General features: G+C 40.9%; 1 protein-coding gene across 1 annotated transcript in view; it reads left to right on the top strand.

Annotated features, from left to right (window-relative positions):
* The window catches only part of LOC127627908 (alpha-mannosidase 2-like), a 79,848-nt gene that overhangs the window by 18,558 nt on the left and 41,850 nt on the right, over window positions 1-19,440 (top strand). The window contains exons 5-6 of the mRNA XM_052104522.1: window positions 4,084-4,211; window positions 8,693-8,866. Coding sequence (XP_051960482.1) covers window positions 4,084-4,211; window positions 8,693-8,866 — 302 coding nt within the window. The remainder of the gene's footprint in view (window positions 1-4,083; window positions 4,212-8,692; window positions 8,867-19,440) is intronic.

The raw sequence follows: 19,440 nt of genomic DNA, 5'->3' as shown, positions 1-19,440 counted from the left end.
ACACTTTTCATATTTTCCTGATGTGCAAATATATGTTAATTGAATGGCATATTTTCAAAATAGTCTATAACCTAAACTGAACCTACATGACTGAAATCAATTCCACATCCTCCCGTCATAGACACTTGATTCAGGAAATGTTTAGCCTTGGACTACTTGTAGCATCTTGTTTCAAGGTTGAAGATGGGACTCAAGTGTAAAACTAGATTTACAATTTCCAAAGGAATATCAGTGCTTGCAAGGCAGTAAAATAATAGTGTTCAAGTTTTATGCACTGCAGTTAAATTCGGTTGACAGTTTTCTTCTGACTACTTAATCTCATTCTTTACAAAAGCTCTGTTCAAAAGTGTAGTTAGGTGCCACCAGAAGCAACATTTTATGGCATCATAGCCACGGTCCAGACACAAAGGCATCCCATTAAGGTTTGTGACTTAATTCTGCTTCCTCCTTAGATAACTTGGCTGTTAAGAGTATACTTTAAAAAGCTCGACCATGTGCAAGACCCAATGGCAGAAAAACAAAGCACACCCTTGCCTTAACATTATGATCGAGAGAGAGCACTCTGTTTGAAAGCAGCATAATGGAGAGCATAAACAAAAAACAGTGCCCTCGTCAATGGCAATTTACTTATAATTAGGGCTGTCAGTCTATATTTTTTTTTACATGATATGCAAATGTATTAATTAATTGAAATAATCACAATTAATTACACTGATAAATATGTGCTGAGAAAGGCCTCCAAATATAGATAAGTCAATGTATTATTATTCTAATAATTATTAATATATTTTATTAAATATTTTGTAATTTTTTTTAAATAAACTATATAATAATTCAGATAATACAGTACATTATTGTGACAGATGAGTAAAGTAAAGGAAAAAAAGTATTGTTTGTTTTATTCCATACCAAGACCCACTTTATATTAGGTGTCATTAACTACTTTGTACTTACGCATTTGATACAATATACTTATTATTTACATACATGTTGTTTCATTGTACTGATATGGGTTGACCATTATGTTTTTTTTTTTGTTTGTTTTTTTAACGGCTGATGCCGATATCCAGAGAGCACGGTTGCCGATAGGCCAAAACAACGCCAATATATCACACAATATAATATAGTATAACAAACATAAAATTGCTAACTCTTATTTTGCACTATATTTACAAAAGTTTACACAAAACTCTAATCCTAATCTAAACTCCAAACCTAACTAATTAATCCTAACCTAACCCTCCTAACTAGATCCTAACGCGAAACCTACCTGTACCTCAACCTCAGTAGCAGCAAATGTGAATTTTACAAAACAATATTGTAAAGGGATATAAACGGGCAAGGAGGAGGTGAGAACCGGCATGGCAATATAAATAATAGTTTAACGAGAAACTTAAAAAATACGACACAAACACACACATGACGGTCAGCTGACCGTAAATTATCTCTCTCTCGTCGCACCACCATCCGCAGTCGGCCTTTATCCCTCTCGGAGGCTTAATTAGCCTGATAATGGTGTGTATAATCACGACCCAGCCCCGCCCTCCGCCCTGTCACATTCCTCCTCCTCTCAGGCTGGGGAGCCCCCAGCAGGACGTACACCCCCCACCCCCTTCCCTGGGGAGGGGCATGCCTTTCACCCCGTCTGCCGGCAGCTCATCCCCGTCTACCTGGATGAGGGAGGGGACAAGGTGAGGGAACAAAGAAATAAATAAAATGGGGGGCTACTTACTGTAACAGTGTAGTCCCCCCCCAAATAAAACAATGTAAAATATAAAAGAGAGAGAAAAGGCCAACGCGGAGCGGCAGTGAGAGGGAGATAGAAGAGAGAGATTAAAAAAAAAAAAAACTCTTACTGTACAGTTCTCCAGTACGCCATAGCTTGGTCCTTGGCCACTCCTCCACCCTCTAATGAACGGCAGCCGCGACTCCCCAGGCGGATCGGAAGCAGTCCTCCAGCTCCTGGCAGACGAAACGCCCCACCGTGTTCTCGGGGAACAGAAGGGGTCTCCCCCGCCCCTGGCATCGGTTCTCCTGCTCCAGGCAGTCGGCAGCGAGCCCCTCCCCGCTCTCGGTCAGCGGTCTCAGATGCCGCTGCATTTCAGTGGCTGGTAGGGGACTCCTCCGCCCCTGGCAGCGGCCCTTGACGGTCACACACGTGGAGGCAACTGAGATTCGTCCTCCGCCACCCGGATTGAGGCGAGTTACTACGCCACCATTAGGACATAGAGCGCATTGGGAATTGGGCATACCAAATTGGGGAGAAAAAAAAACACTTTGCAGGTACTGTATTGAACCAAATATGAATACTGTTAATGAAGATTGTTAAAGGGGTCATATAATGGTACATGCACTTTTTCAAGTTGATTGTACCGAAATGTGTGTTGGCTGTGCCTGTACACAACCATCCTATTATGATAAAAATCCATCCAGTGTTTTTGTTTTAATCTCCTTATATATTTTCCCCTGCCTCAAATCGAGCCATTCGACCGTGTGACGTCACACGGTCGGACGCCCCTCCCAGGATTGTTGATTGACAGCAGTGTTTCAACACAGACCCGCCCTCGCTCGTGAGCGAGCTGTCAATCATAGTCCGTCATCATTGTTGATACACTGGAGCAGAATGGCGCCTAAGCGATTGTGGTGTTCTGTTCTTCGATGTAATAACGAACACAGCAGTCATTTTGATGTTCCTAAATCTGAACCGCTGAAGACGCAGTGGCTGAGTTTTGTTTACGATGGGAATATTCCCCACGAGCAACGTCAATGCGTTCATGTTTGCGCGAATCATTTTTCACCAGACTGCTTTATAAACGAGGGTCAGTATAAAGCTGGTTTTGCTAAGAAGCTGCTGCTGTAAAAAGATTCGGTACCAACTATTTATATTCCCTCTGCACCTCCAGAAGAAGTAAGTGTAACGTTTTATTAACCTTTATATTAATCTTTGCAAATCGCTAACCCTAACGGAGGGGCGGGGTGACCAAAGCTCATTATCATTTAAGGTCATATGCACTGAAACGGCGTGCTGAAAACAGAGCTGTTTCTGAGCAGGTAAAATTAGTGTTTTCTTAAAATACTAATGAGAATTTTTAATAAACGTATATTACAAAGTTTTCATTTAGACCCTAAAGATTCATATTAACTTGTACAAAAATGGCATTATATGACCCCTTTAAGAATACTACCACAGCTGTACATTGGCTTGTCCTGTTGGCCAATAAAGCACCATGAAATAAAAGGGAAATAAAAAAACAGAAAAAAAATTCTGTCAGTAACATTCCGAGTTGGTGCTCTTTATTTTGCTGTCGTCCCTCTTATTACCTTCCTCCAGAGGGCCGCAATGTACTATTCGCTAGCTGAAATAAGTGGCATTACAGAGAAAAGCTGCTGACTGTACATCAGGGCTCGAGAACTCTTGTCCAAATAAGGGATGGCATTACCAAAGATATATGCTCTCTGCTGAAGAAAATATGTAGTCTGCAGCATTGCTACTGCTAACCGAGCAGCAAAGCTCAATAAATCTGAAAAACAGAAAATCTCAGTTACTTTTATGCTGTAGATTTGGGAAGGTGCTTTGTTGTGAAAACCCTGAAGAAAAGTGGTGAATCATTTATAGCTCCTCTCTCTTCGCTAAGGCACATTTCACCTAACAATTTTTATTCGGACATAACTTACTCACCATCATGTCACTTCAAAACCTTATGACTTTAAGATATTTTGAAGAGTCTCTCAAGCTACACTTTTCCAAATATATTTTAAGCATACAGTACAGTGACCAGGGGCTGTCAAGCATCAAAAAGAACAAAAAGCATTTTAAAATTACCATAACAGTAGTACCATTGGTACCATAACTACTTTGGAACTAAACAGCCTCTTTTCACTGTCTGCTTTCATTGCTTACACTGCTTTTTTCCATACATTCTCTATAACATCTCATTTTGTGTTCCCTTGAATGGAGAAAAGCAAACAGGTTTGGAATGAGTGGAAGGTGAGTAAATTATGGACATTTTTGGGTGAAATATTCCTTCACCCAAGGTAATTAAGGTAATAAAATGTTTCAATCTTTCTGTCTATCTACTGCAGACTGGTAGACAGCGGTCAACTGGAGGTGGCCACAGGAGGCTGGGTGATGCCTGATGAAGCCAACACACACTACTTTGCATTGATAGATCAGTTATTTGAGGGTCACCAATGGCTGGAGAGAAATTTGGGTATGTACTTTAATTCCTTCAAGCCCCTTTTACCTCCTTTCTGCTTTAACTAGTCTAACAGCCTCAGAACAAGTAAAGGCTGCCAGTACCAGAGTACTTGAAAACACATTAATAGAATAGAACAGAACGTAGTGGTCTTGAGTTGCATTTTGAAACGTTTTAATAATTTTTGAAGTAAACAATATTTTACATGGTCTCGTGCTCTTTGACTTAACAGCGAAAGGTGTGGTCCACATTGCAGATTATTCTGACCAAGAAAAGCCTACTTGGCAAGGGTCTGTCTGACCAACATGTAAAGCAACAAACCACAGTTTGTTTTGCTTCGCAAATGGTTTTACAGAAATCACAGGAACTTTGAGGAAAATGTGTATAGACTCTGTGATCAGAATTTTTGCCAAAATGTGGTCCACGTCAAGGTCTTGTATCACCCTGAAGGGGCTAGTTTTGCGATAATGACTGGCTTACTGAAGATTGTCCTGCTTATTGTATGGCAATACCAAATAAATGATATAAAATAATTAAAATAGTCTCAAAACTATACTCAGCTATCCAATCCACTAAGAAACATTCGACAGATAAGGTGAGGTTAAAATGGGAGAAGGAATCTATATCGGAGGAGGACTGATGGAATGTGTTCTGTACAGTCTACCTTTACTAATTCGGGCCACTGGAGAGAATTCTGTTGGAGGAATGTTATAATTATGATATTTTGTAAACCCCAAGTTAAAATCTGTTCAGACGGGCAAGGTGGGAATGGGTTTATGGTGGAGGAAATGTGGAGCACACCTGACAGATCATTTTCATGTATTTTAGAGCTGCCAGGCCATTCGGTCATATTGGCAGGAGATGATACAAGTAATACATAAAATTTTTGGTGAAGGAATTGACCGCTCTTTCTCCACAATCTAATTAGGCAACATAGCAGCCCACTTGTTAGTGAAAGACAAATAGCTATTGAAGGTGCTATTAGCCGCCAGCAAGAAAGCTGTAACACAAAAATGGTTACAGACTGAGCCTCCAACAAAGACTGACTGGATGGATATTGTGAACAATGTTCAAAGCATGGAGAGAATTATTTTCTCACTGAATCTACAGATCGATAAATATTTGCCAAGGAAATGGATTGTGTTTACAACTTCATGTGATGTTAACTGTTGACCCATTATTGTATGATCTGACACGTATTTCCATTAATGTAATTTAAGTAGGTATCGGTGACCAAATATTTGTTCCATTTAAGTTTTATTTGTTTCTAAAAAAAATTAAGTATTACTGGTCAGTAGATGAAATCAGGGCTCTTATGAATATTTGAGCTGATGAAAATGTGCAATGTTAGATTGATGCGCCGTTTGCCTAACGAAGATGTGATTAAGTATATTGTCGGCAAACTTGCCAAGTTGGTTATCCATAGCACAATGGTACAGGTTCGGGAAAATGTTTTATTGCAGGCAAGTACAAGTTTGTGTTCATTTCGAGGGCTAGCTAGTCTCCAGAGTCTAATACCTCAGCTTGAGTTTCCTTCTTGCTTTTGAAATGGGTGGGGTTTGTGACATTGGCACCAGGGCGGTGTATTAAGCGTGGGTTATAGAGCAATGCTGTGTGGCTATGGCCAGATGGTGGGAATGTAAATCGATTTTGGTCTTGCGGCTCAAGTTCCGAGACTATTGGCTCCTGCTGACCAGTTGATAGCCTGGCTCACACTGGCCCTATAATGGAATAGCAGCTATGGATATCTAGTTAACCTGCTACTTAGTCCCTTAAAAACAAAACTCTTGAGTATCTTTCAAAGATTTGATCTAAAACCTGGCTGTGACTAGGAGGAGAGCTTGGCCAGGCCATGATGGAGCACGGCCAGTGCTGAATCAGCTGATCAGCGGGAGAGCGAGATAAGTGGGAGTCGGAAATATCAGTTCGGTAGCGAGAGGGATGCACGCGGCCACACTGCATGTGTGTCTGTGTTTGTTTATGTTGAATTTTATCATTAAACTTTGACCTTGCCCATCCTTTACCTGTTACTCTGGCAAACTGTGGCAAATCCAGTGATTATTTAATCATCTAAAGCATGCATTGTATCAGCCCGGAAGCTTCTAAACACAACTGCGTTGTGTGTTCTTAATCCCGAAGGGTGCATAGAGTAAGTCGTCCGAGTAGAGCTTGCCAGATCGAGAAAGTGCTTTCCGGTGTGCAATGTACATCAAACGGTAAGTGAACGCGGGCAGTGGGTTCTGATATGAGGGAATCTGAGGCTGAGACTATTATACACTGTCTTAAAATTGCAAAAACAACGTATAGCGTTGCAACGGCAAAATGCCATCCATCCATCTGACACGTATGTATATTGACAATCAATTAAATGCTAGTGCAATCTCGCTCTTTCACGCCTTGTCAAAAACAAATTTATCTGAAGAGGACTTGAGTGACCAAAATGCACATCCCTACTCAAAACCACTTTTATAAAATGTTTCCTGTTTGTGTCGTAACTCCAGAGACCCAGTTTCTGAAAATAACTTCTTAGTTTGAAGAAGTTTGCTGGTTTAAAGCATGTAATAATATCTATTTCAATCCCATTTAAATCCTGAATCAACCTCAGCTCAAAGTTGTGGTTTGTGAAACCCCTAACTTAATTTTAAACCTCTTAACTGCAATACTATAAGGAATTTATCCCCTATACATATTTATGCAACCAAAATTGACTCAAAGACCTCTGGGAAGATTTTTTTAGTTTTCATTATTTGTATATTAAAACCTGGAGCAAAGCCCTGGCTCTTATTACACCAACATCCACTCACCATCTGCTCTCTTGATCGCTCAGGTGTCAGTGGATTAGTTCTCAAATATAGATTGATTGGCAAGTCAGATACTACTGTAAATTGAGTCTTTGGTTTTCAAATCACATTCACTTTGCTATACCACATTATTCACCATTATTACTTTCAGGAAAACTCAGTGGTGCTGTGATGAGGGTTTCTCATGCTCAGGTTGTCATGAATATAGACAGCGATCTCTTCAGGGTGCACTTGACCTTCAGTATTAATTGTGTCTTCTCTATTCCACTCGCTTCCATGTTCAGTGTATCACTTCTGGTCTGAATACTCTACCCAATCTTTACTGAATCTGGGACTTTTGACTGAGTTTTTCTTTATCCATGTTTAAAAATATGAAAGCTCTAACTGGACTTTAGCTTTGGGGTAGGGTTGCACCAGCTGTTCAAAAGTTCTTTAAGACCCCATGAAATGGTTTGACACATTTACAACGACCAAGTGGGATGACCAACTACACCCAACTGTGCCGATTGGTTTCTTAAGAAGCCTGACTTGAGTCACTAAGCACACCCTGGATTTGAACTCGCAACTCCAGTGGTGGTAGTCAGCGTCTTTGCTCGCTGAGCAAAGGAATATTGCGGGCTCAATACAAGTTACGCTCAATTGAAAATATTTGAGACATAATGTTGATTATATTTGTTACTCGTCCTTCTGAAATCAAAAAAGCAAGAATCGAAATTGCATTGAACCACTTACAATGAAAGTTTAAATGTGGCCAGTTTTTGGAGGGTTTAAAGGCAGAAATGTGAAGCTTATAATTTTATAAAAGCCCTTACATACATTTTTTCTGTTTTATTTGAGCTGGAAAGTTGTTTAAATCGTCATTTTAGGGTTTGTTGACATAACATCGTCATGGCAACGAAGTTGTAAAATTGGCATTACACACAGAAAAGTTTATTAAGCGATTTTATCACACTAAAATCATGTTTACACACATATTGTTTACGTCTTGTGGGCAGTGAGTATTTTAACATTTATTTACTGGCCCCATTCACTTCAATTATAACTGCCTCACTGTTTTTAAAGAAAAGAAGAGGCAAGTCAAAATAGATTTTTGTGGTAATTAATATTATGTCACAAATGCTGTTGAATGAGCTTAACTTGTATTGAACCCAGAATATTCCTTTAAATTGCTTATTGCCTTTAGTTCAGGTCACAGCCTGGCAAAACCAGCAAAACTGAAGACAAACTGTTTTTCTGGGAAGTTTGGATGTATTGTACACACTAGGGGTTAAGTAACTACTATATAGTTTGTGTTGGTACTAATTTGGTAGCAAAAAGCTGAAAAGCTGTGCATTTAAATTTCAATATGTTACATTATATGTTAAATATACAATTAGTTTGTATTAATTCCTTTCTGTAAATACTTAATTTCTGTATAAAGTTAAGATTTAACTAATAGTAATACGTAGTGTGTAAGTAGTAAAAGTGCATAGAGGATGTTATACTGTAATTTTATTAGTGCCATTTACTTTTTAACAAGGCTAAATTCTAACTTATGGACAGGTTTTGCCATTCAGACAACTGTTTCATGTTTGTCCAAAGACAAGCGTTTCAGCTAATAACTGTGGAAAAAAAAAAGTTAGCTAATTAATAAAATATATAAACATATATTTATCTAACCTTAAATCTTATTCCTACTGTTTATGTTTTTACTAGGAGTGAAACCAAAGACCGGCTGGGCTGTGGATCCTTTCGGTCACACTCCTACCCAGGCATATCTGCTCAGACAGGCCGGTCTGTCTAACATGCTGATCCAGAGAGTTCACTACTCAGTGAAGAAACACTTTGCCTCTCAGAAGTCCCTGGAGTTCTTCTGGAGACAGAATTGGGGTGAGCCTGACAAGGTTATAGAACAAGGATACCATTTTATTAAAGCATACATTTGTTTTCAGGTTACTACCGTTAATTCAACTTGCAATTCCAATTTGTAATATTAGTACAACAAAACAGATGGAAGCAAAATAAGCATTAAAGGGATAATTCACCCAAAAATGGCAATACAAATACCTTTTTATTAAAGCATGATGTGTTCTACTGCTTCTAGGGCTGCACAATTATGGCAAAAATAATAATTGTCGATTATTGCCTTTCATGTTGTAATAGTGATTATTAATGTCCATTAAAATATTAAATTACCGTGACGTCACAAAGTAAGCAACCGTGTGGTTCTTCAGATTAGCAGTTCTGTTTCATTCCTGACCGCCAGAGGCAGTGTAACACTACTGGATTATCGCAGCTCCAGCCAGATAGGTCGAGAGAATATACCAACAAAGTCACGTAATGACATATGCTGAGCCCTGGGGGTTATAAACCACAGTCGCTCAGCACTCTGCCTCTTTCGCTTTCTCGCCTGGTTGAGATAGGTTGTTTTGGTTAAGTGATATATTGTGCTGTCAAGTGCAGCTTAGAAGAGCAGTGAGATATTGTCCTCACAAGCTGTGTCAGTGCGCATCTACACCACTTCAATTCACGTGTCGAGGAAAAGTCACTTTCTAAGACTGTTTCTGTGCTTTCTTCAGAGATGTTGGAGCTGAAATGCCTGCTTCACTCGCTTCAGCCTGTCACATCTGCTACACCTGTGAAGATGACACAGGAGGATGAGAATGTTTGGAATCTTGGAAATTTTCACATCATTCTGACTTGGATGTGCTTTCTACGATTGCTTCTGATTTTCATGATCATTGGAATGCTGAGGATGTTGCGGCACAACCATCACCTCAGGATGTTTTCACTGGTTTTCCAGCAGCGGAGGGGTCTAGTGGGGGGTCAGTTCGGTCATCTGGACAGGCCCAGCCTTCTTCTGATGATACTTTGGCTGTGCTTCGAATGGCACTTGCTCGTCTTGGACTTGATGAGACACCTGTCCAATCTGCCCAAACCAATGTCTTTTCATGCAGGCCACAGCAGCGACTTCTTTGCCATGCCACCATATAAGGTTTTGTGGCTGAATTTTCAAATGCCCTCACAGGTTCTGGTTCGCCTAAACAGCGCTCAAAGATTGCTCGGACGTTAGCATCTATGGCTGAAGCAGATTCCATCGGGGTGATTCGTGCTCCAGAAATAGAGCAGCCTGTTGCAGCTTTGGTGGTGTCTCCTGACGAGGCTCTACGAGGGAATGTGCGATGTCCCAGTGCGCAATGTGGTCGCACAGTTTCATTATTAAAAAGGCATACGAGTCTTTTGCCTACATAACTCGTGCAGAAAACACAATCTATCAGTTACTTCTTGCTGCTACCAGTAAGCTAGAACCAGCAAATGTTGATCCCTCAATTTCACAGTTTCTGCAAACGGCTCTTTTGGCAATGGGCCATGTAACCCGCGAGCTGGGTAGTCTTGCAGCCACGCTTCTGGCAGCCCGCCGCCAAGTGTAGCTTGCCCAAGCACGGCTACCTGAGAACTGTAAGAAAACCTTGAGAGATCTTCCATTCGTTCCCGGACATCTTTTTGGTCCTAATGTTCCGGAACTGTTGGAAAAGAGAGTAAAGCTGTCTGAGGCCACTCATCAACTGACACAGGTACAGCGCTACCCTACCTTTAGGATGCCAGCAGTTCAGACCCGACATCGCTATGCCACACCGGGGCAATATTTCCGCCAGCAGGCTACACCTCAGTCACAGCCCCCTCAAAGGCCTCGTGTTACTGAGAATGCTAGAGTTTTTCGGCCACCTCATCGACATTTGCCAGTGGGACCCCATCAGCAGTCCCCCACGACCACTAAAAGTTGCACACATAAAGCCTGAGACACTCAGGCCGGCGGTCGATCGTTTTTCAATAGAACAGATAGAGTACTGGAGGACCAACACAGCAGATCCTTGGGTTTTGACGACTCTTGAGTAGGGGATATACTCTACAGTATATCGCCGGCCTCCCAGATTTTCAAGAATCGTTCCTACGGTTGTCAAAGATGCAGTTTGTTCAATGGCCCGCTCTCTGGAAATTCTTTCACTGTTACAGAAGGGAGCCATAAAAAAAGTTAATCCCCTCGTTCAGGGAGAGGGGTTATATTCAACATATTTTCTTGTTCCGAAGATTCTCGATTTGAGGCATCTGAATTTGTTCCTGAAGGTCCTTCCTTTTCGAATGCTGCGCACAGACGACGTTCTTCGGTGTGTGGCAGCAGATTATTGGTTTGTAAGTGTTGACCTGAAAGATGCATACTTTCACATCCCAATTGCTGTTCATCACAGAAAGTTTCTGCGTTTCAGTTTCCTGAATCAAGCCTACCAGTTCAAGGTTCTACCTTTCGGTCATTCCCTTGCTCCTCGTGTATTCACAAGGTGTGTTAGCGCAGCTCTGTCTCCTCTTTGGATGAGAGGTATGCATATTATGCCTTACCTGGATGACTGGCTTCTTTGTGCCCCCACAAAACAGAAGACTCTGCAAGACTCCAGACTGCTTTTGAGATGTGCAGAAGTTGGGTTTTTCTGTGAACGAGAAAAAGAGCTGTCTGAGTCCAACACAGACCACTACGTTCATAGGAATAACCCTGAATTCACGCCTAATTTCTGCCTCCCTGTCTCAAGTATGTGTGACGAACATTCTACAACTCTTGGCTCGCTTTCACCCGGGTGTGTCTTTGCAGTACCAGGTAGTCCTATGACTAATAGGGATGTTAACCGCTGCTACAGTGGTGATTCCCCTGGGTTTACTCCACCTCAGACCACTTCAGTTGTAGAACAACAGTTTGCAACTAGATCCCACCAGACATCGCCATCGACTCATTGTAATTTCTCAACATTGCTTATGGGCATTGAGGTGGTGGAGGCAGGTAGAGTTGTTGAAGACAGGTGTGTCCCTGTGTGTTTTTCCCTCTTGGCGGGAGTTGGTCACGACCGATGCTTCCCTCATGGGGTGGGCAACATGGAACCAGAGGGGTATTTGTGGGCACTGGCACCAACCCAGGCCACAGAACATATCAACCTGCTGGAACTACGTGCAGTGTTCATGGCTTTAAAGTATTTCATGCCAGTCCTGGCAGGCCGCCATGTTCTCGTTCGGTCCGACAATACCTCAACTGTTTTCCATCTAAACCACCAGGGCTGCACGAAATCCTGCAGGTCTCTACAGCTTACGCACGAGATCCTGACATGGTGGCAACCGCGACTCACTTCACTGAGGGTAGCTCATATTTCAGGAGCATGCAACCAGACATCGGATGCTCTTTCCATGGATCGAGTACATCCAGGAGAATGGAGACTTCATCCAGATGTTGTGCAGGAGATCTGGCTACAATTTGGAAGAGCAGAGGTGGATCTTTTTGCTTCGGAGATGACCACTCACTGTCGTCTATGGTTCGCAAAGACAGAAGTGTCCAGCCCCTTGGGCCAGGATGCACTGTCTCATGAATGGCCGAACTGCCTACTATATGCTTTCCCACCTATCCCTCTGTTATGGGAGGAGTTACACAGGATCTCCCTGTGCAAGCACAGAGTGCTACTCGTGGCACCGCGATGAGCCAGCCAGCCCATGTTTTCCTTTGTTGCTAAGACTTCTGTCAGGCAATCCATGGAAGCTTCCTCCAGGAAGGACCTCCTCTCCCAGCTGGATGCCAGCATCTGGCACCCGGATCCAGCTCGCCTGCAGCTTTGGGTCTGGCCATTGGGTTAAATCCTTCTCTGGAACATTGTTATCCTGCAGTTATTCACACAATCTCCAATGCTAGGGCTTCTTCCACACGACAGATTTATGCTGCCCATTGGAGGCTTTTTTCTGCATGGGGTGAGAAGCAGGGGCTCAATCCTGCAACGTGTGACATTCCGAGCATCTCAAGCTTTCTTCAACATTTACTGGAGGAGGGCAAAGTGGCTTCCATGTTGAAAGTGTACGTCGCAGCGATTTCTGCATATTATGTTACAATTGGTGGATCTTCTCTTGGATCTCACAGTCTTGTCTGCAGTTTTCTGAAGGGTGCACGCCATCTTAAGCCTGCTCGGAATCCTCACTTTCCGTGTGGGATTTGACACTCGTGCTTGTATTCCTTTGCTCATCCCAGTTTAAGCCCTTGCAAAGCATTGACTTGAAATGGTTAACCTTGAAGGCTGTCTTTTTGTTGGCTATTGCTTCTGCAAAACGAGTCAGTGAGTTGCACGCACTGTCTGTTAGCGAATTGTGCTTGCGTTGGTTGCCGGATGACCCTGGGGTGGTCCTACGACCCAGTCATTGAACTGGCCTCTTTTCAGACTTCTTCAGGGTCTGATTCAAGTGCTCAACTTTTGTGTCCTGTTCGTGCCTTGAAGTGTTATGTGGACACTACTGCTCAATTTAGACAGTCAGACCAGTTATTTGTCTGCTATGGTGGTGTGAAGAAAGGTGCTCCAGTGTCGAAGCAGAGGTTGTCAAACTGGATAGTGGAAACTATTATACTGGCTTACAAGGCAGCAAGGCAGCCATTCCACTAGGGCCATCTCATCTTCATGGGCTGTTTTTAGAGGAGTTTCGTTGGCGGACATCTGCACTGCCGCTACCTGGGCTTCTCCATGCACATTTGCCTGGTTTTATAAGGCCAACGTTGCTGCTCATCATGCCGTGAGTTCTGCAGTCTTTCAGGAGCAGCCTTAATTTTTCATCAGGTCAGTTGGATTCCTCTTGACTGTGTTGGTATGGGTCATCCAGTAGTGTTTACACTGCATCTGGTGGTCAGTAGGAATGAACCAGAACGTTAGTTACACATGTAACTGTGGTTCTGTGAATTCCGGATGACCGCCAGAGTTCTTGGTCAACTCTGAATGCATGAGAAAGGCATACAGAGGCAGAGTTAATTTTCCTCTGTGGAACACAAAAGGTATATAGTAGACTGTTCAAGCTGGTCTTATCCATACAGTAAAAGTAGAGGGTGATTTCAGGCAGTCAAGCTCCAAAAGAAAAAAATAAATAAACAATAAAAGTATTCCATACGACTTAGAGTATATTCAAAGGCTTCTGAAGCCAGTGCTATGATAAAAGTCAAGATTATACGTTAACAACTAATTAGATTTCACCCTGTTCTTCACACAAAGGAATTGCTTGCTTCAAATCCCCCTGGGAATGTCCTTCTTTGCAGGTTCTAAGCACTAAAGCTCATGTGATTTTGGTTTGAATAAAATGGGTGCATTGAGCAATTTCAGAGTATTTTTCTTTGCTTTTTTCTTTTTCACTTCCCAACAAAGACAAGAAACATTGCTAGTGTAACAAAATCATCACCAATAGTTGTAAATTTGGCATGTAACTGATGCTGTATCAGTGTATTGTGTCACTCTCATGCTGCTAAAGAGAATGCTAGGAAATTGTATATGGGTTTTGTTGCACAAACCTGTCATGCCATTAATCAGCTACCGTTTAGTAGTATTTCAAATTTTGTACAGATTAAATTGCACAGTCAGCATTCACATTTAAAGGAATGTTCTGGGTTCAATAGACGTTAAGCTCATTAAAAGCATTTGTGGCATAATGTTGATTACCACAAAAATGAATTTAGACTCGTTCGTCTTTTTTACAGTGAGACACTTACAATGTAAGTGAATGTGGCTAATTTGTGGAGGGTTTAAAAGGCAGAAATGTGAAGCTTATAATTTTATAAAAGCACCTACATTAATTCTTCTATTAAAACTCATGTATTATTTGTGCTGTAAAGTTGTTTAAATCGTAATTTTTATAGTCATTTTAGGGTTTGGAGTTTGTTGACATTACATAGTTATGACAACGAGGTTGTAAAATTATCTATAAGTTTACACAGAAATGGTTAGTAAGTGATTTTATCACTCTAAAATCATGTTTACATGCATATTGTTTACATCTTGTGTCTATACTTTTGAAACAGTGAGAATTTTAATGTTTACAGATTATCCCTATTCACTTCCATTGTATGTGGCTCACTGGAAGCCAGATTTGTGCTTTTTTCGAGCTGTACTGTGCAGTGGAAAAGCCCCATTAGCTATGTAACACATTTCCATAATGCCTGCCTAAGGGCTACTTCGGTAAGGGGCATTACATTTCTGACACACACTCTTAAGCGTTTGACCAATCACAACTGATTGGGCCAGCTGACCAATTAGAGCAGACTGGGCTTTTTGGAAAGGGGGACTTAAAAGAGACAGGAGCTAAAACATGAGCGTTTCAGAGAGAGGGTGAAAACAGGTGCTGCAGCAATGTACAGTATGAGAAAAATAATGTTTTTAAGCATGTAAACCTATACTAGAAGACCCCCAAAATAAAATTAAGAACTTATAAATGAGCATAATATGGGCTCTTTAAAACGACTTGTAATTAAGCAAATATTCCATCGTAGCAGATGATAACAGAATCTCTTTAAGTCTCAAAGCTGATGAGAGCACTCAGAGTCAGAATCACACATTTGATAAGAAACATCTATGGGAGCCTATTCGAACAACATGAGCTGCCCTAATGTGCCAACATTCACACTTTCATTGATTGAATCCATCTTTTATTTAGCAATTACTTTGATTAAAACCTGGCTAGGTGGGGATGCTCGCTACATTTAGTTTTGTGATTGAGAAATAGAGGTTGAAGCAAGATAAATCCAGTCTTCCATGCAGCATCTGCAGCTGCAGGCCCTGGAGCTGTTGGTAACAGACCCAACACTGTTAGTGCTTAGTCCAAGCCCTTTCCTACTCTAGATATTCATCTCCACCTCTGGTGGTCATTAAGCCTATTGCACCAAAAGATAACCGCACAAACACAGCTTTTGACAGGCGGCGTAATGACCTGCCTCACCAGAAAGCACTTGAAGCTCTCTTTAGTATCAAAGGATGGATGTTGTGGATCTGCGATGAGTTGATATATATAGCACAGGTATCGCACAGGTAACTGGGCTATTAGAGTCAAATTAATGATGCTGCACCAGTGCACCAGAGCATCACACAACCTGGACTCTGCCATCAGTATTCAGAAGATAATTCTTTGTAATTGTTGTTTCAATACTGTCCTGCATGTTGTTACATGTACTGTGTAATGTGTACTTTTTATGATGATAAAAAGACCTTCTCTTACCAGTTTAATGTGAAGAAACATCTGTAAGTCTGTCATGGCCATTTTATTACTTTGAAAAACGTAAAGCTGTGTTTCATGCACCACTCGCTGCTGCTCAATCTATAGTGTGATGGTGAAAGAAATTGAATCTAAGAAAGAATTAGGACTGAATTGATTATGAGATGGTTGGGTACCACAACATAATACAAAAACATAAATAAACATATTGGGCTCTATTTTAAGTGCGTTTGTGCTAAGCTCAGCGCTATGCATTAAGTCATGCAAGCAAAGTCAATGGGCATGGCCATGTAGTTAAAAATACCAAAATAGGTCTAGGCACAAGTGGGTTTGGCTAAATTGCCTATACTACTGTGCTGGGTCAAGTGCAATTTAATTTTGAGGTTCTTCTTTAATAAAAATTACAATGTGTTCAGTAAATCATACCAAATCCAAACATAAAAAATGACAACAGGTGGAATAAATAAAACACAAATTAGATCACAACTGTAACTATTAAGATAATAATAATAATAATTGAAAAATAAACCACAAGCTATAGATAGTTTAACACAAATCTACTACATTTTTGTTTCATAAAACGGCTACAACCTTGATTGTCATGGACAGAATTTGATGTTCTGTACTTTCAGAATTTGGAAATTAACTATTTCCTAAACTGCAAATGCAAATGCAGGAACATTTGAATTGAGTTTAGACTTAGCACTGAAAACAGATGTGCTTTTGAACGTCTTCGCAAAATGACCTATTTCTTAGGAAAATTCAGTTGACTGGTTGTGATTTGGAAAGGCACACACATGTCTAATATAAGGTCTCACAGAAAACCAAGCCATGAGCTCAAAGGAACTGCCTGCAGAGCTCATAGACAGGATTGTGTCAAGGCGCAGATCTGGGGAAGGCTAAAAATGTTTTGGCTGCATTGAAAGTTCCCACAGTGGCCTTCATAATTCTTAAATGGAAGAAGTTTGGAACAACTTGGACTCTTCCTAGAGCTGGCCGCCCGGCCAAACTGAGCAATCGGGGGAGAAGGGCCTTGTTAAGAGAGGTGACCAAGGATCCTATGGTCACTCTAGTTGAGCTCCAGAGATCATGTGTGGAGATAGGAGGACAACCATCTCTGTAACACAGTGTCTGGGCTTTATGGCAGAGTTGCCAGACGGAAGCCTCTCCTCAGTGAAAGGCACATTAAAAGCACCTAAAGGACTCTCAGATTGAGAGAAACCAGTTTCTCTGGTCTGATGAAATGAAGACAGAACATTTTGGCCTCAATTCCAAGTGCCATGTCTGGAGGAAACCAGGCCCAGCTCATCACCTGTGCAGTACCATGCCAACGGTGAAGGATGGTTGTGCTGTCCACCGATGATCCCCATCCAACCTGACAAAGCTTGAGAGGATCTACAGAGAAGAATGGCAGAAAATTCCCAAATCCAGGTGTGCAAAGCTTGTCGCATTATACCCAAAAACACTTAAGGCTGTAATCGCTTCAAAAGGTGCTTCAACTAAGTACTGAGTTAAGGGTCTGAATACTTATGTCAATGTAACATTTCAGTTTTTTCTTTTTTCTGGTTTTTGCTTTTTCATTATGGGGTATGGAGTGTAGATTGATGTGAAAAAAATTATAATATAAAGTATTTTAGCAAAAGGCTGCAAGATAACAAAATGTGAAAAAATTAAGGGGTCTGAATACTTTCTGAATGCACTGTATTCAGCACAAATTGCGCTGTTAAACCTGCTTTTAAAATTAAATAACGCAGACTGGTGGCTTCCACAGAAGCATATACCATCGATTAACAATCTCAGAACTCACAGTAGGTGTGTCTTTAATGGTTTATACTGTATGTTATCGTAAAAAATTTATTCCCCAATGGAAGAAATTCATTGTGTAAGTTTGGAGCAGTATTATCTTTTTTTCTCGTCCAATGGGAGATGAGGGAGTGTTCGAGAAACCTGTTTAAAAACAAACAAATTAAAAAAACATTAATTTTGCAATTGCATTTGGTGACACTAGTGGCACAGAAATTACACACTTTAACACATGATAAACAAATATATCACACTTTTTCAGCTGCTTTAGCTGAGGAGTAAATGTGCTTTGTGGTAAATTTCAAGATATATTACTCTCTTGGCATTTGTTCTCGATTGATTTGTATAAAATTAAAATAAGTGTTGAGGGAAATGAGTAGAACATTACAAGGGCTGAACTGAAGCTAGCTTTTCTCAGAACAGCAAACAAAAGAGAAGTCAGGGTAAATGTCCTCCCACTTCCTATCTATTATTTATCCATATCTAGTAATATATCTATTTGGAATGCAACTGTTTTTCGCAGACCTAGTGCTAAAATGGACTCTTAACTTAGAGCCTTAACCATAGGCACTGCTGAACAATTATGATTACAGTTAATTTGGCTGTGGCACTGTACACTCTATGCCAGGCTCAATTAGCTTCCTACTCTGTTTAATTCCATATATCACCATTTAACAGACAGATGGACTGCTCTCTGCCTCACTCCAGGACTCTTGTTTAAAGGAAAATCGTGCATTATTTATTTGCATGGCTTTTATGAATGTCACTCTGGTGCACTTGCTGTGCTGAAAGGGTAATTGAATTTTATTATTGCAAATAAAATGTTATTCGACTTTGACATTAGTGGATAGTTTCATGATTTGCTGCCTTGAAACTGGATGGTTCTCCTCTGATATTTCATGGCTCATCGTTGTTTATGAATCTGGCACTGTAAATTACGGATAAGCAAAGTGATCCTGGTCTTGCAGCAGTTTGCGAAAGAAAGAAAGAGATGAAATGGCTTTCATAACCCATTTTATATCTGTAATGAGATGCATTTCCAAGTGAAAAAGGTAAAATATAGGGTGGGTGTGACAGGGCGGAGGGCGGGGCCGGGTGGTGCAAGATTCTGCACACCCGGTCCCTTATCAGGCAGATTAAGCCTCCGAGAGGGATAAAGGCGGACTGCGGATGGTGGTGCAACAGAGAGAGATAATTTATGGGCAGCTGTCCATTATGTGTGTGTTATGTCTTTTTGTTAAAACTATTATTTATATTGTCAAGCCGGTTCTCGCCTCCTCCTTTCCCTTATATCCCTTTACTGTGGGACTTCTAAAAAATGTAAATGTCATTTTTTTATGTTCAAATTAGCGCTGTCAGTTGATAAAACATTTTTGTCTTTAAAATACATTTCCTTTTTTAGGATAGAAAGCAAAACATTATGTTAAAATATAATGCTTTATAAACAAAGCACAAAGAAACAAAGCATTCTAAAGTACAATGATAGAAATGCACTAAATTAGCACCCATTCAATTAACATTGAACGTTTCCCAAAGTCTAATGGCCAGGTTGACTAATTGAAAGAACTAGTCATTGCATATTCATTGCAATGGGCATTATATCTCTTAAAATGTCATCC

This window comes from Xyrauchen texanus, chromosome 3, assembly GCF_025860055.1.
Source record: "Xyrauchen texanus isolate HMW12.3.18 chromosome 3, RBS_HiC_50CHRs, whole genome shotgun sequence".
Classification (NCBI taxonomy): Eukaryota; Metazoa; Chordata; class Actinopteri; order Cypriniformes; family Catostomidae; genus Xyrauchen; species Xyrauchen texanus.
This window is presented reverse-complemented; position numbering and strand designations above follow the sequence as displayed.